Below are 18,226 nucleotides of genomic sequence, written 5' to 3'. Positions count from 1 at the left end.
GTTCATATGAAGTTCATATGAAGTTCATAAGAAATCCTTGCACTGCATGATTGAATAAATAAAATAAGTAGACCTTTTCAAATGCAGGATTCATGTATGTATCAATGTAGGTATTACCCTGCTTTGCGGACCTTGGAACAGCTGGAACAGACGTGTCTTCCGAGGGCGGGTCAGTACCGCTTCTGCTCTATCATGGCAGAAAACATCCCCAAACTAAGGACACAGATCCGGGACACAGCCATGATGCAGCTGAGAGACTTCCTGGAGAGCATCCGGAAACACTCTGACAAGATAGGAGAGACCGCCATTAAACAGGTACAAAACACCTCTTACAAGCAGAGTAAGTGAACATATGGCATTGAAACAATTTTCCATATTTTACTGAGGTTAATGCATTTGCTTGTTCAGTAATTCTTTACTCTGTTGGCTGATTTGGGAAGACTGAAGGTGTAAAACCTTGGCACCACAGTTAAATGACTTGTAATTAATTCTGTAAATTTGTATAAAAGTTTAGTCTACAGCCATGCTAGCAGCTCTGTGAGGCCGTAATCAGGTGCATGCATACAATAATAATGCTAACATGGAAATTAGGACAAATCCATAAATACCTCTAAAGGTGATGGAGACATCATTATTGCACATATGAACTCCACACACCACAGTGTTTGACAAATTAAATTCACCTGATGATTGAGCTACAGGAAAAGTCACCAAAGTTGTTAAAATACAAAAAACATGGCAATCTATCAAATGCACCTGCAATATTAACCTGTATTAATATTAACCTGTATTAATGACAAATTCTTTCATTGCAAGAGTCACACACACTAAAGTACAGGAGTTTGTCTTCTGATGACCCTTAGACACAGCAGAAATAGCCTGCACATATCACTTCACATGATTGTGTTTTGTGTTCTTTGTGGTATCCATAGCTCAAAGTGTGGCCTTGTGCAAACTTTTACACATTCCTGCATTTGCTGGTGATGTGAAAATCTTTCGAAGGGAAGGAATCACCTTTATTCAGCCAGTTACACACATTTGTGATGGTCTACCACTATCTCACCTCCAGATTGCATTCAGAATAGATAAGCTTGGGAAAATGGTAGTGTGATTGCTTGAGTGTCTTTTCTTTTCTATTCCTCATTCACCAGTGCTTATAGGAGATATTACAATAATAATTCAGTTAATCTGTATATGACTACCTGCTTCAGTCATCCTGTCTTTGCTACATCTGCGCGCAAACATCAGCACGTGTTTATCTGATAGGGACCAAACAGTGGCTTGTCTGTCTGCCCTCATACCACATTTGGGTTTTGTTCTCCGTCATGTCTTTTTCTCGTTTAATCAGAAGCAGCTTGTTTGTGTGTGTGTGTGTGTGTGTGTGTGTGTGTGTGTGTGTGTGTGTGTGTGTGTGTGTGTGTGTGTGTGTGTGTGTGTGTGTGTGTGTGTGTGTGTGTGTGTGTGTGTGTGTGTGTGTGTGTGTGTGTGTGTGAGGGTGAGGGTGTGTGTGTGTGTGTGTGTGTGTGTGTGTGTGGCTCTGTGGTTCCACTGCCAGTAAACAAGCATGTAGGCGCTGCAGGAGACGCTGTGACATGTCACTGAACATGCGCACACACACACACACGCGTGCAGAGAAACAGTTTCTCAGCACTTTTCTCGTTGTTTTATTTGTTTTCCAAGACCAAGGAAGTTATGACTGTTTTTGTGTGTTTTGAGTTCTCGATCTCTTGTGGTATTCATAACTCAAAGTGTGGCCTTAAGTGTATTCATGTTCCTTCAATATTTGGGGAATGTTGTCCCATGAATATGAAGGGACGGGGTGAGAATGATGGACTGGCTGTAGAGTTATGTATATGCTAATTTTTATTTATTTATTTATTTTTTAAATTCAGGATCCTCCTTTAATTGTAGATTTACACTTTTACATTGTACTGAATCATCTCATTGACCTGTTTGACTAAGATGATCCATACCTCATAACTGCAAAAACATCCCTGTTTGATTCTGGTCCAGTGCCTTTGTTTCACTTGGTCCCACTCTGTTTGCCCACATTTCCAGCTGGTCTCTTTCCCTTATTTCCTCTGTACTCTGGTTATTTTAATTAGCCATGAGATGTGACTCTGCAGGATCTGGATATAGATGACGGATGAATGGATGGACTTTCTTTAGAGAAGTCATTAAATAACAAGGAAATATTACACATCTAAGTGTTCAGAGATGTACAGTGTAAGCTTCACAATCTATTCATCCTTAAGGATAATCCAACAATAAAAGAAATTCAGTTTATATTGTTTTTGACCTCTAGATGTCACTAGAGGATAATTTTGTCTTAACTCATTGGTCATTGCTATTTGTAGTTGACTAGAGGTTTGAAGGTCCTTATTCATACAATTAGTCAAACATAACCAGTGGAGGTCATGGGGCACTGGATTGTTTGAGAATAAAAATTATGGTCTGGCCTTCATAGTTGCCAGATCTCATCCCATTGGAACAGGTATCGCAGATTTTGGAATAATGTGTTACACTGCTTTCCACTGCAATCATCATCTGTGACAAGGAGTTTTGTGACATTTGCTGGTTCAATTCCACATATCCAAACATAAAATAAAAGGGACCTCAACCCCTCTAAGCTTATGCTGGTGCTTGTAACACAGGAACTCAAAGGAGAAGAAGAACTGCAACAACTTATTGAATTAAAAACCCTTTTTTTACCAACCACCAGATGGCGTTGCAAGGAAATTAAGAGAGAAATGCTGTGCAGGTGATACTCATTATTGTTTGACTGCTGAGATATGTAATTTTCCAATAGAATGATTGTATGTTGTTTGAGAATGTGTATATAGAGCTTTTTTTAATCTGCTGTTCTTGTTTAGCCCCTGATGAAGGTAGCAGTTGAAACCCTGGGCTTTAAATTCAATATGCTGTTTGAATAAAGAAGACATAAGTTCGTGTGCGGCCCTTCTCCTCCTTTACATACCAAAATAAAGGATTTGTCTCCATTTGACCTTTATGTGCAGATAAAATGGTCTGCACATATCACTGCAAACTCTAAGCCCTTCAGTGACCCTTAATGTGGGGGGTCCTGGGACTGTAATTAGAGAATCAGTGGTGTAGAAAATCCACTTGCAGTCACTGTAGAAGCTAACCGCTAACTCCTCTAACCACTAATTACAAGGGAGATTATGGAAACCAGTGGTCCAGCAGACCTGATACTGATACTGGGATTATGTTGTTGTATCATGTTGCCTCTGAGCACTCGCACTCATAGGTGTTGCATGTAAGGAAATGTGTGGACGAACAAATTACAAGCTCTTCTTCTTTTCTTCCTCTCCTTTGTTCCTCTTTCACTCATTTTTTTTCTTATTCTGCCTCTGCTTTTTCCTCTCTCTCCATCTCTTTCTCTCTCAGACAACGTGTCTCTCTGGTGTGCTCTGTTCCAAATTAGCTCCAACTCTCTGTACCCAGCCGTTGTTACAGCTCCCTCGACCAAGGATGTGAAAATAAATAGATCTGGGGAAAGAGGAGGAGGGGATGGAGGGAGGAGAGCAGAGGGCTTACAATGGGGCTATTGTCTGCTGCCACATGCCCATAGAGGAGGAAGGAGAGGAGAGAGGGAGGAAGAGGGATGAGTGTAGACAAGGATGGAGAAGAGGGTGAAGAAGAAGAAAGCAATAAGATGGAGAAATGAGGTTTGAGAGAGGAAAGAGGGGAAACAGAAAGGAAGAGAGAAGGAAGAGGACGGAAAGGGGAAGACAAGTGGAAGAAGAGAAACAAGTGGACAAAAGAGAAGATGATGGACAAGTGATAAAGGATTAACTGTAGAAGGAAGTGGAAAATAAAATTAAAGAGGGAAGGCAGGAGTAAGGAGGTGGACTAGGATAATGAAAAACGTAGAGGAGGAAGAATAGGGAAAGATGGGTGGAAAAAAAAAAAAAAAACAAGAAATATACCAAATAAACTTCCAGCTAGGTGTATTTATACTGTAGATTGCCCTGGGACAACAGTGATGTATAAAAAAATGACCTGCTGTCACAGTTGCTTACAGATCAGCTGAAGCTGACTGTTCTGCTTATTCCCTCTGACTTTGTTTGGTTACACTGGCAATCACATGCAGGTTCTAGGCACTTTAGATGGTTAGATTCCTATCCATCCCAAAAATACCATCACAGAGACTCATGATCAGTCCGCAATTCATTCTGCAGCATCACAATAACCCCAAACATCCCACCAGTCATAAGGAACTATCTCAAGCAAGAAGATGAAGGAACTAATAATCAATGGAAATAAAAAATCAGTTCTAAGATGTGACAGTAATGGTTTGGTTAGATTTAGGCAAATTCCATTGTTTGGGTTGAAATGACCACTTTGTAGTAACAAACAACACAAAATCAGCTGTTTTGGAGACCCCTTCAAATATTCTGACCTCTTCTGTGGACTTTGTAGCTCCATCTCAGCATGACCTCACTTAATATTTTATAACTACAGCCTCTAGAGGGCTTTATCCATTAAACTTAAACATATTATGTATTGGTGCACTTGCTGAAATGTTCTTCATGGGAGGGCATTAATTGATGTGATTGTAAAAACAAAATCTCTCTGCAGCGTTTTAGCATCAACTATGCTTTCAAAGCATCGCTTGTTATTCAAACTGGCTTTTCTGGATTATGTATCATGCCATTCAAAGCAACCCTGGCTAAATTATTATTTTTTTAAAAGAATGGGCAGAGAAAAGGAGACAAATGAAAACACAGAAGTGAGGAGAAGTGGAGTTGGACAAGATACAGAGAAAGGATTAAAACAAGGAAACAGGAGAGGAATCTTGAGCCAAATGTCTTTTTTTTTTTTTCCTTAGCTTGACCATTATTTGTCATTTCGCTCTTTCTCTCTTGCTCTGTCTCATCATATTTCCCCCTCCTGACATCTCATGATGCCCGTCTGTCCTCCTCTCTTTCACTCTTTCCATCTCCTCATATTTCCATCCACCTCCTTTCTTCTCTTGCTCTTTTTTCCCCTCAGTTTCTTTTATTCGCTTTCAGCAAAGGACGGGTTCGGAACTTTTGCTGTGTATTCGGTAGTTTTCAGACGCACACGCTCACACACACTAATGGGAAGCAGATTGTTGGGTGTGTGAAGTGGAAGAAGATTGATTACCTGTATCTTGTTACTGAACACACACACGTGTGCATGTGCAGCAAGGGTGGCGGCGGGCACATGCTGGGTCAGTGTATTGAACCATCACAGGGAAAACGAAAATAGACTGTTACAGGGTTGCTGTGTCAGTCATTGTGTGTGTGTGTGTGTGTGTGTGTGTGTGTGTGTGTGTGTGTGTGTGTGTGTGTGTGTGTGTGTTGTCTGCCAAATATTGCCCCACAGTTTGCCACTATTGGACACCATATTTCTGGTTCAAGGCCAAAAAGGGATCAGTTGTAGACATGTGTCCATCTTGGTTTTGCCCCTGACTGTGACTGGAGTTATTTAATATGGAGTATTTTATAATGCAGATTGACAAATTTATTTTTATTTTTCCTACACAACACATAATACAGCTGTACACTGTAATTTTAAGTACAGCTCAGGTTGATTTTTACATTTATCAGCTGTATGTTTTACCCCATTTATATCAGGAGGTGGCATGTTATATTAGATACAAAACCTTCATTTTGGTAAATGTTTGTTACTCAAATTAGCTTGACTTGTTCTTTCTGTTCAGATTTTTTTTTTTTTAACTTTATGCAGTGATGTACAGTAGTGTTAATTGCATTTGTTGCCCACAGGCACTCAAAATCTTCAAATGATCTGTACTGTCACTGCATAAACCTTGATTTCCTTCTCAGACAATGGCATGAACACAGATTTTTCACAAATTGTTGTGACGTTCCCACACAATAAACAATCCGTTTAAACCACTTGTCAACAAAGGGATCACTGCAATTTTGCTCTTTCATTTACAATTTTCCTCAATTTCCATGCTTGTGCCGCAAGTTCACATAGAAGACTGCAAATCACCTTGAAGTTTGTCAGCAAAGCCACATGGCACATATTGAACTGAGAACTGTCTTGCGGTGCTGCCACAGTGTAATGTCATAGAATTTTAAAAGTCATTTTGTACCAAATGGATTATGGTATGGCTCCATTTCTGTCCCTTAGCATCTGCAGTTTGACACATCCTCTTGGGTGATTGTAATCCCTCTCCCTGTTCGTCATTGGTTTCTTTTCACTTCCTGTGTGGCCTCTCTCTGTCTGTCCTTGTCAACCTTTTTTCTTTCTTCTTGATTATCTATCTTGAGCTTTTTTCCCATGTTTTGCTCCTCTACTTGCCCTCATTTCTTACGGCATTTTGCACAACTGATGACGCACATTCCCGCACTTGAGCTTAGAGTTCCCCACTGTATGTCACCTCTGAAAGGAAATGCAACAAAAGACAGAGTTTAAAAGGTTTCTTTTTGCAGCATTACTTGGTATTGTGTGATGGTTGACAATGAATGGTGGTGAGCCTGCGTAAATTTTGCCAGCGGATGCCTCAAGACACTCATACACCTGTTGTAGAACGCTGAAGACCCAAATTCAACCACTAAGTGGAATTATTTGACGTCAGCATTGACGTCTGTATCTGCAGCAATGCATACTGTATGAAAGACGCCTGTCTAGGTCATTCACTCCTTATTTCTCTATTTCATGTGTTGCTGTTTTTGAGGTCCAGTTATTTTAATTTCTGGCAAGGAAAACTTCTATCTGAAGGATTAGAAAAAGAATGCCATTTAGAGAAACAAGTGTCGCAGAGAAAACGAGACTCTTCACTGGTCATTTTGGAGGTCTGTGCCATTTTCTTTGTTGTATGACGTTTCTCAGAGATTATTCAGGTGCCTTTTTTTCAAAGTATTTTGACTCTTTCAGCTATTTTAAAGCGTCGATTGACAGTCAAAGAATTTGTGAAAACACTCAATTGCCAAAATTCTTTTAGAGATTGTTACCTATTCGTCTTTCCTGAAAAGAGAGGCACAGCTTGGCACATTTGTGTCCCTTCACCCCCACCTAACCTTTCTATGCAGAGTAGTGAGACTTTCCACTGATTTTATTATTGTCTTATATGACTCATTAGACCTGTATGTGTGAGTGCATTTGTGCGGGCATTAGATCAAAGATGGCATTGTGTTTTTCCAACATTACTGATTTTGTGTTCTTCCTGGTTTGTGCATATCCACCCGCCTATGAACACCAGTTTTTCTCATTACTGTTGTCTTTAATGGCTGAAATCGAGGTGCTTGAAGCCTCTGACGTATTTCTTGACATCCTTATTGACAATTTAAGCATCTATGGTAGCCTACGTGCTGGCGCCGGCAAGCAAAGGAAATGGTGGCATTCACATAGAATTTAGAAAGGACTTGAGGCGGATCTGGGTGTGGATGGAAAGGTGCTCTGACAGGGGTTTTCCCCCCATAATGTTTTCCCACAGACATATTAGTTACCATGTTGTGAAGCAGACCTGGCGTGGGAATAGAGTTCGAAGAGTTAATGGCGTTTCCAAGAAATTGCTGTATTCATATACAAATATTAGCGGTTTGGTTAAAAAGCAAAACAGCAAACTTGAACACTTTATGGACACAATTACATCTATAGTGTACAAGAATAGATGATGATGATCCTAGAAAAAGGATTCGGTTATAGCCTTGGCTGTTTCTGTAAGAAATGTGACTCTGTTTTCTTTTTGTTGTGGATACAAGCTTCCATTAATTTCTAACCAATACTTCCTGCTTTTTGATTATTTTATTTTTAGTATTCCTTATGCAGCAATGCTGCCGAGGGATGTTTTCCTGAAATAGCGACATAGACAGGACATGGTTCGCATCGGATATTACTGTTCGTATCGCATTGTTCTGTGGCAAATCTTTCCATTCACACTGCATTTGTATTTCCTTCTGTCTTTACCGCACCTTTTTAGAAGAAACTTTACTGATCGGATAATTAGCTACATTATCTAAGTGCAATTTTCAAATAAAACTTCATAATTAAATACTAAAAGGTAAATTAAACTTTTGCCATAAATCAAATGTAAGCTATCCCTGTCTCTGCTGTCATGTCCTCAGAACTAATTGTATGTGCTTTGTTTTTGGTTTCATTGACTTTCATCCTTCCTGTTCTTCCCTTCCTGTCTTGCTGTTTCACCTCTGTTGTATTCTTAGACGCTTTGGTAAATCACTTTTATAGGTCATTTACAAGGGTATTTTCACGGGACAAGGAGTGGCAGGTCTTACTCAGGTCTTAACCCGTGACCTTGTTATATTATTCCAGTTTCTAGCCTTTTCCTAAAACTGGCTCAAAAAAGGGAATCAAACGTCAGCCATTAATGCCTTTAAGAAATAAGTTATTTTCATATATATATTGTTTGAAAACGGCTTCTATATCTAATTACCATTTGATTCTTTCATTTATATTTCTCATAATTCCTCAGTTCTTTCTTGGACATCAGCTTATCTAAAATAGATTTTGGATGCAGTCTATCACTGTTAACAATAAACATCTGGTTTTGGTGTCAGACCTTTGAAATCAAAGAGCTTCCACTGCTCTGCTCTGAAGTTGAGCCAAGAACTAAATGCAAAAAGTTGTGCTTCCTCCTCTGGTTTTTATAAGGGTTCTGGGAAGTGTACGAAATGACTGAAGTAGAAGGAAGCTGAGTAGAAAGGTTGTAACTTACCTGCAAAAAGTACCCCACAAATGAATCAGTTTCAAAGGTTGAATGTCACCTGTATGTCTTTCTTATATATTTCTGTGTTGTGCTTCAGGCCCAGGTACAGCGTTCGTTAGACAGCTCCGTCTCTACACAGCCCAGGGCCCCATCTAGTCGACGCAGCAGAAAGGAGGCACCAGCAGCAGTTGGGGTGGTGACGGACAGCGACGCCCAAGGTGGCAGTCCAGTTTCAGAACAGGACTCTGGCATTCTGGATGTAGAGGATGAGGAGGAGGATGATGAAGTGAGTAAACCACAGCCACACAAACAGTCACCTTTAAGCCACATGTCCAACAAATTGTAAAGTTTCATGTCATTTGATGGAAATTGGGAATATTAAACAATTTCTCTGGAAAACACAGGATTAGCCAGCTGTTCGGAAGTGAAAGAAGCACTGTAACTCTGTGTAGCTCTCTTTCAATGTGAACAACCAACCATGTTTTCCGGGAGGGACTGTCCCTCCCCCAACTCTCTATCATGGCTGGTTTGTGTGTGACCATTCAGGCACATTCGATGCACATTCTTGTAATAGACTTGTTGATTTCACTATTAAAATGTGGAGATTTATACTCATTCAGCCTCGGTGCTTGACATCTCTCTCACTCGCAGCAGCATATGTAGGTACATCTGGGGTTAGGACAATTATTGGCATTAAAAAAAATAGTGTTAGACGCCTTACAGCCATCAGCACCATTGACCACATGGAAAACTACATAGCAGAAGGTCCCCTACAGTTCCTTAAGATAATGAAGAAAAGAACGAGTGCGATAACAGATAAGTTTATCATGGAACTGGTGTCGGAGCAGCGCTGCACTACTGTTTATGCAGAGAACTTATAGAAGTGTGTACATCTCAGCTGTAAGGATTCAAACAGCACATCAGCCTCCCAGTGGCTGTTTGAATCAGAACCACAGTTAGTCAGTGGGTTCAGCATCCTGGTTAAGGGCACTTTTAACAGGAGGGGCGCTTTGCTTGAAATGTGGACCTTTTGTGTTTTGACTCTGGGTTATTTGATCGAGATTTAGTTTATTTTTCTGCTAAATTTGGAATTTCGTAATTATGATTTTCCCCAGATGTGGTAGCAGACTTTCGGAAGTGACAGTGATTCTTTTTTATTGTCCATCAGGTTATCTTGCAAATCAATTGGCACATAAATTATAGCAATAGGCTGTTTAAGTACATCAATAACATGTTCACGGACTTAATGCTAAAAGTCAAATGAGGATATAAGGCAGGTTTGTTGTTATTACAGAATGGACACAAAGCATCGTGACATTGAACTCTTCAAGTCCATCCCTCACGGGATCAAAGTTCCCTTTTGCAGCCCAGCACTAAAGAAGCCAAATACAATGAAGTTGAACTTATCACCCCCGTGCTACCATTCTGTTTTAAGGTCCCTGTCGTCCCATTGGCTTATTTACGTCCTGTAAACTTGAGTCAACCTTCTTCACGGAAAGACCTTGGCTTGAACAAAGGCCTGACCCCACAGTCATGAGGGTTACGACCGTGTTGGCGCCGATGGTTGGCATCGTTGCACCCATCGTCCCGTTTCCTCAAGCCATCCTTGCTCTTGCCATGTCTTTCCCTTTCTTCCCCTCCCCTTCATTTGTAGTTGGCCCCCTGTGTCTCTGTATCCTATCTGCTCCTTTTCTTGTCCTTTTCTTCCTCTTTTTACCTTTAATACTTTCTCCTGTTTTTAATTTTAACCTCTTGATTCTCTCTTTTTGCTTTCTTTCGTCTGTTTTTTCTTGTTTTATTGTCTTCCTGAAGTTTCCCATATTTTTCAACTGCCATCTCTTCTTTTCCTCTTTCCTGCCCTTTTCCTTATTCCTCCCTCAGCTACTTCTGACTTTTTTCCTTTTTTCCCCACTTGCTTCCATTTATTTTCAACCTTTAAACTAAACTTTAAATAATGCATAACTAACTGCATCTATCTTTTCTGTTTCTGTATCTCCTCTTCCTCTAGTCTGCCCCCACTCCCTGCACCTTCTGTCTTACGACTGTTTGTTTTTATTAGTTATATCATTGTGCTGCATCTCCAGTGATTTTTACAGAGTGCAGCTTTCTATGGGGGAAGAGGGCACATAGTTTTTCTCTTTGTGCATTACAATGGGTAAATTGCCACTGGGTTGTTTTCCTGTGATTATAGGAGAACAGAATTATGAACAGAAAATTTTAAATAAAATCATTACCCCTTTTTGTGTTTTGTTCAGAAGGTGTGTATCCAGTATGATTATACAAGTTATTTCTCTTTAGGTGCCAGGAGCTCAAGACTTGGTGGATTTCTCTCCAGTTTACCGTTGCCTGCATATTTACACTGTGCTGGTGAGTTCGTCCTCTCCCTTGTTTTTTGTCTCTTTTAAATTTTTTTTCTCAGTGCTGGTTTTACTCCTTCTTTTTCTCTTTTTATGACCTGGATTTATAAACCATTTCTAATATTTGCACCTGCACCATGCACAAGCGTCCTTACTTAAGCATTGAACATTGCTTTGGATTCACCTGTAGCTGTTAATCAAAAGATTATTTCAGCACAAGGTCCAAAGTCTAATTGTTAGTTCATTTTTAGTCAAGTACAAATGGGCTGTATACAGCAACAAGTGCTGGTGGATGCTGATAGATGAGTTTTATTTTTTGTTAACAGCTTGTTTTGGGTTGTAGGACATAGGCAGATGTTCTATCACAGTTATATTTAACATTTCATCATGATATCAACATGTTGAATAGCGGTGCAAGATAAAATGACCTGTCTTATTTTAGCAAATGTGTTTTATACCTGACAAACAGAAATAGATTTTATCTATTCTGTGAATCCAGTTTTGCCATTAAACAGTCCTGCTACATGTGCAGCATTGCTTTTAATGAACTACTACTTTTAATACATTAAGAGATATCAGAGGGGTAGCTGGCAAAGTTCTGTCTTTTCATGGTGTGCAGAATATCATCACATTGTCTAGCCCTAAGGGAGAATTAGCACAAGGTTGTATACAGAGAGGTATATGATGCTGTAAGATGAGGCCTCTGGCTCGAGCCTGGCTTTACTCCAATCAGGCTGTTGCAGTATGTGTGTGTGGGTGTGAGAAAGCACGAGAATGTGTGTGTCTCATCTCACATAGAACGAAAGCGACATGGGTGGAGGTGTTGACTGGGCCATGGCTGGGTTACTTGCACATTTGGGGTCCCTGTGTGTGTGCAGGCCTATAGGGGTTGTGACCGGGCCAACACAACCAGAGGTTTGGCTGTTGTGTGCATGCGTGTGTGCGTGCGTGTGTGTGTGAGCGCACCTTGGGGGGGTTCTCTGGCAGGGAGACAGGAAGTGCATGAACTTTGACAGGAAGGAGAATGTGAACAGGCAAAAGAGCGATGGCGAGAGGGAGCAAAAAAGGGAGAGTGAGGTTAGAAAAAGGGTAAAAAGGGTGATATAATGGAGCGCAAAGTGAGGGAACAGGAAAAAGAATGAAATTTAATGATGAGGAGAAACAGCTAAGGACGAAGTAAGAGTAGAGGGGTCCAAAAAGGTTTAGATGGGTGACGATGGAAAATTTTCTGGTGGGAAATAAAGGAGTGGGAGTTGAAAAACCGAAGATAAGCTAAACTGAGGCAAAATATATATTTCTATATATTAAGCAGATTTTGCTTCAGTACAAAAAGTAAGAGCTGGTGGTCTACTGATTCTCTCATACAGGCTCTAGGCTGGTCTCGGCTGATGGAAACTGTAGCAATGATGAGTAATGAGAGAGGATGGAGGCTGATGCTCAACAGACGCAGCGTTTACAGGAAAGAGCGAAGAGAGTGAATTGCATTAGGAGTGAAAAGACAGAGGTTAAAGGGGCAAAAACAGGATGAACAGGGTGATAACACGGAGAGGGAGAGAGATCAGAATGAGGGGTAACTGCATGCATGACTGATGGGGGAGGATAAAAAAAATGGAAAAAGGGTAAAAGAGATGGAGGACAAGAGAAAATAGTGTATACTTTCGCATGCGCGCACACACACACACACACACACACACTTGTTTCTTTGTGAGGACTCAGACATAGTGCACTCCTATAGCCTTTTTTTTCTAAAGCCTAACCATCACAACAAAAGGCCTAACCCCAACCCTAACCCTAAATGTAATTCTAACATGTATCCTAAAACCTCAAATAGCCCTTTGTCCTTACTACAATGATACTGAGCTAAGATTTGTTCCTACAACTATAGACATGAACTCAGACACATACTGTATATACACAGAAACTGTTATATCCATTAAAGCAGTGTCACAGCCGTATAACTGACAGGTCATTGGGCAGAGAAGTGGATTTACCATTAGAAAAAAGCTAGAATGTCCAGTACTGTTTGCTGTGGTGGGCAGGGGGGCCGACTGACTGGAAAATCACAAACAGGCACACACACAGCCTGATTGTTAAATAACAGGCACACGAATGTAACAGTTTCTTTATTTTTCTAGTAAACCTGGATGTAGAATCCCATTTGCAATCAAGAACTTCCACTTTTCCTACTTTTCTCTCATTCCTCATTCTCTCCTTTCCTCCATCTCTCCCTCTCTTTTCCACTTTTAAAGCCCATGATTTTCCAGCCATAGTTGAGCACAGTCCGGCCTAAACAATGCTCCTTTGTTAAACTTGCACACGTGCTGCACATTGAAAAATGTGGACAGAGTGCCGATCAATGTAAACACGGGCCTGAAGCCCAGCACGGTGAGCTGAGCAGAGCAGGGGGAAGCAGCAGCAAGCCGGTTCATCAGTGTTCAGACTGTGGGAGCACTGAGCTGCACCAGAACAGCTGGAACTCACTGGACTGCTTTGCTGCCTTGACATTCTTATGACCTCGCCATAGCAGCATCTGTAACTGTGAAATTTTACCATTAAATCAGATCTCAGAAGAACTGCTGCAGTCAGTGGATACTCTTGTGGGGCACTGTAAATCTGCATGGATTTCACCATTTAGTTCAGCTTTGATAAACGTGCAGCTTTGCATTAGTGACAGCAAGTTCGGCTAACTGTTTCTTGAACGAAATGACATATAGACCTGAGAAGAAAATGCCAAGGGGGGTTAATGGTACAGTACAGAAAAAACGGAAAGTAACTTGGGCCGCTGTTTTGACTGATTAGCGTTCATTACGTGAAAAGGGTGTTAGTGATTAGTTCACCATTTACATTTGTTTACCATCTCTTCCAGAGTAATCACTATGCTGCAGAAGTCTTTCACACATACACAGGCAGCCCTGTGTTTTACCTCTATGCTCTCTCAGGGAGACTGAGCCCTGTACAATGAATAGTTCATAGCCCTTTGATGCTGCTCATTTATTGAATTCACATTGTTCAGCTGAGGGTTAAACAGGGAATTAAAGAATTTCAGAGCACAGTTTTGTCACCTCGCTACACCAAACTAAATGTAGTTGCAAAACACTGGATCTTGACCAGTGAGAATCATATTTCTACCAACTACTTTATTGTTCTGTTTTGTGACTTGTGATGTGTTTTCAATGGATATTGTTTAGCCAAGGGTAAAATTAAAAGCATAGTGAGGTTCAGTACTGGATTCCTGTCTAAATTATTTTTAACATAATGTATCTTATACTTGGACATTTATAGAATAATCATTGTTTTAGCTGATTGTATCTCTGGGAAATGCACAGCTTGCAAAGAAACCCAGCCAAAAGTGTAGCTACAGAATTAGCTGAAATTTACGTTAAAGCTTTAGGCAGATTAGCATTATTATTTTTGTTGTTCTATCTTAATACCACCTATTACTGGGAACATAAAGACATTAACAAGGCTCAGTGACCCGTGTTATAGATATGTGTATTGGTGGTGGTTTGGCCAGTAGGTCATGTTATCTACTCATTGCTGGGCTGTTATCTCTGAGCTCACCAAGAACTGTAGACCCGTTTCTTGTGGTTCTTAGATACGCCACAAGTCTCCCCTCTCTCTCTCTCACACTCACACTGACACACACACACACACACAACAGAGAGAGATAAGAGAGAAGGCTTCTGTGTAATGGAAGGAGGAGATAGGAGGTGGTCAAGGTTAGAAAGCTGATTCTGCATTTCTGTGTGTGTGTGGGGGGGTTTGGTTTTGATGTCTGGCCAGTGCCGCCAACCAAAACTGAACAGGAACCAGTTTTAGTCATCAAAGACACATTGTCTGGCTCTCTTACACATATTTACACCCTCTGTCTCTGTCACTCACATAAACGTATTAGAAACTTTCCCTGTGTTCAGTGGTTGAAACCTTTGGTTTTATGCTTCATTAAATTCCTCCTCCCCTGAAATCACAGCCTCAAACTATTTTTGGTTGCATACTTTTCTATTGTCAGTGATGAAGGGGTGCTTTGCAGATTTGACCACACTTTACAGTTTAGCTGAAAGAGCGTGAAATGGCATTGCTGACAGCTGAACATGTGTTACATGAAAATGTGGGATTTAACGTTCACCAGCAACAGTACAATGAATTTAGGCTTTGCCTTTTTTCTATTAGAGAGTGTTAGCCAGTTCTTTAAGTTCCTAAAACTCCTGCAGGGTCATAAAATGTTTAACTTAGTTACATGCAATCCAGACCTTTGAATAAAATTCAGGGATGTACTGATTCTCCAGTATACCTGGAAAACAAAGTAGACAGGAGAAAATAAGGTGATTTCAGTTTAGCAAGGTTGTGTTGTGCTACATGGTATTAAAATAAAATAAATCCCTTAGGTTATTCTTAAATACTGACAAGCAACAAATGCATAAATGCATTATTAGCAGTATAGCTTTAAATTGAGTTTTAGTGTCTGTGATCAAAGTGAAATTTGCATGTTATTACTGCAACACAAAACACACACACACAAAATAATCATATTTGTACCACCTGTCCTTACCACCAGTTTGTGTTTTAGGGTTTGCGTGATGTTTTTGAGAACTACTACAGAAAGCAGAGGAGGAAACAGGCTCGCCTTGTACTGCAGCCACACTCTAACATGGTATGACCCTGCACCGCCACTGTGTTTGTGTTTGCACTTTTATATTTGCACACTCCTAACTACACTTACAGTTCCCTGTACTGCACATAACCCCCTACAGCACACTCTCACACACACACACTGTCACACACACACTGTCACACACACACTGTCACACACACACTGCCACACACACACTGCCACACACACACACACAGCCACACACACACACACACACACACACACACCTACCTTAATCTATGTTAACTACTGGTATTGTTAGGAATTAGGAATACTGGACAAATTAAAGGTTTTATGCTTAATATATGAACAATTCTAAATGAATCAAATTTGGTTTCTATAATAAATGAATATGATGAATTGGTTTCCTGTTAAGTCAAAACTTAAATGTACTTGGTGGAGTTTTTAACCTCTAGTAGCGCTGTGGAGCTATTCTTCTGTGAGTGGGTTCCTGTTTTGTTGGATCCACACTCACAGATGACATAAAACTCATTCCTGCCTATAGTGCCAAGCTATTTGATTGATCTACAGGTGCGGGTAATGCAACAAGATACGCAGAACTGAATGGCAGGAACAAGGACTGCAGTACATGCAAAAAACAAACAAAAAAAAAAAACTGTGGAAGGAAGTGCACTGGAACATTGAATGTAAACATAACCTTCATTTATTTATGAGGAAACTCCACAGGGTGCATTTAATGGACCTGTATATTAATCAGATGAATTAAAAAAATTCTTCTTTTTTGTCATTGTCTACATATATATATATATATATATATATATATATATATATATATACACATACATACATACATATAGTTTCCCTCTGCTGTTGCTTTATTTATCCCTTTCTTTAATTTTTTACATTTCTAGCATGAAACTCTGGAGGGATACAGGCGGTACTTCAATCAGATTGTTGGGTAAGTTCAGAAGTTGTCAGTTTCTGATTTACTTAATTTAACTGAATTGAAAGTTAAACCTTGTTATTCTGGAAAATGTGAAAATCAAAGTGGGCTTTAAGTAGTGGCTATAAGACGGGGGATGATAAACAGTAAAAACAAACAACAACAAAAAGATTACCAAACAAAGAATTATTGTTCTGCCTACATTTACATCCGTCAGCCATATTTCTGTGCATGTTGTCCATTGTTTCATACATCGTCTGCTCATCCACCCATTGTAAGCCTTTTGTATAACCTGGCAGAGTGAGACAGAGAAACAACATTCAGCATTTTAGCAACACTTCATGTCATTACATTGGAGTGACTTCTGACTGCACAGCTGACATTAACACACACAGACACATACACACACAGATCTGTTATTCCCATTTGAAGTCGCGGACTACAGTACCGCTTCTTGTCCATTACTGTTTCTGTACCATTCAGTTCTTGCTTTCATTCTGCAATTCATCCATCCATTCAACCACTCATCACTCTTTATCACCACTTTTTATCTTTCTAAAAAACATTCACCTGTTTATGCACCAAACAGTTACTCTGTAGTTCCTACACACAAGGGTCCTGAAAACATGTGAGATATAAATATTTAAAAGTTGAGACAATCAGAAAATTTAGAAGAAAGGATGTCAAAGATTAGAATAAATTAAGTACAGAATTATGATTGGTCTAAAACCGGTTTAAAAAAAAAGTCAATCTTTACAATGTTAATTTTGTGTTCGTTAGACATTTTACTCTCTTCCCAGTAAATGAATGTTGAGAGAACTTGCTACTGGATTGCTCTATGACACACAATAAGCAAAGGTGGTTGGTCTTAAAGAACAAATGAAGCTAAAGTGTCTCACTACAGCGAGTTAAAGACCAATCGACAGTTCAGCCCCAACTTATTTATAGCCTCCAGTAATGACGAAGAGAGAACTAACCCATACACAGTCGGGCCACAAAGTCGACCACAGTGTGGCTCATTGTGGTCTGGCAAGGATCAGCGGGCACTGGTTTGAGAGAGACATGTTGTCAGTGGACATAAACCAAAGTCACTTTGCAGGCGATTTGATCCATTTCACACAGGCATCATTTCAAGAAACCAGTACAATTACTGTATGATTGAGTGTGGTCCATTGCTCAGACACCAACAACTTTTTACGCCTGATTGGATGAATGTGCCATTTGTGTCATGTCATTTGTACTTTAAGTAATTGAGGAATTAGAGTGGCTTTTCTGGGAAAGCTGTCAATTTACTTGGGATTACCAATGAAGAGAGGTCTGAGGGTGGAAATAAGCCACACATATTATAATTCTACTTTGTTTTACATTGGTGATGTCTTTAAATTGTTTACAAAATAAATAGGAGTGAGACGTGGTCATTCATATTGTCATCTAAACTATCTACCAGACTTCTCATAGTAAAAATTTTAACTGGATTCATTTCAGCTGGGGAAAAAAAACTTTGATCAAAGAAAACGACAGCTAGTTAGAGTTGTGGTTAGGATAGTTTAGTATGTGTTTTACTCTTAGATGGAGCCAGGCTTGCTGTTTCCCATATTTCCAGTCTGTATGCTAAGCTAACTATCTCCTGG

At 40.0% G+C, this 18,226-nt stretch overlaps 1 protein-coding gene across 5 annotated transcripts in view; it reads left to right on the top strand.

Moving 5' to 3' along the window:
• Positions 1 to 18,226, top strand: part of exoc6b (exocyst complex component 6B) — a 78,695-nt gene that overhangs the window by 11,438 nt on the left and 49,031 nt on the right. For all 5 annotated transcript variants that reach the window (XM_026298475.1, XM_026298474.1, XM_026298473.1 and 2 more), the window contains exons 6-10: positions 111 to 315; positions 8,781 to 8,969; positions 10,982 to 11,050; positions 15,608 to 15,691; positions 16,564 to 16,610. In XM_026298475.1, the coding sequence (XP_026154260.1) occupies positions 111 to 315; positions 8,781 to 8,969; positions 10,982 to 11,050; positions 15,608 to 15,691; positions 16,564 to 16,610 (594 nt within the window). The remainder of the gene's footprint in view (positions 1 to 110; positions 316 to 8,780; positions 8,970 to 10,981; positions 11,051 to 15,607; positions 15,692 to 16,563; positions 16,611 to 18,226) is intronic.

The sequence above is a fragment of the Mastacembelus armatus genome, chromosome 18, assembly GCF_900324485.2.
Source record: "Mastacembelus armatus chromosome 18, fMasArm1.2, whole genome shotgun sequence".
Taxonomy (NCBI): domain Eukaryota; kingdom Metazoa; phylum Chordata; class Actinopteri; order Synbranchiformes; family Mastacembelidae; genus Mastacembelus; species Mastacembelus armatus.
The sequence above is the reverse complement of the archived record's forward strand: the minus strand, read 5'-3'. Positions and strand labels throughout refer to the sequence as shown.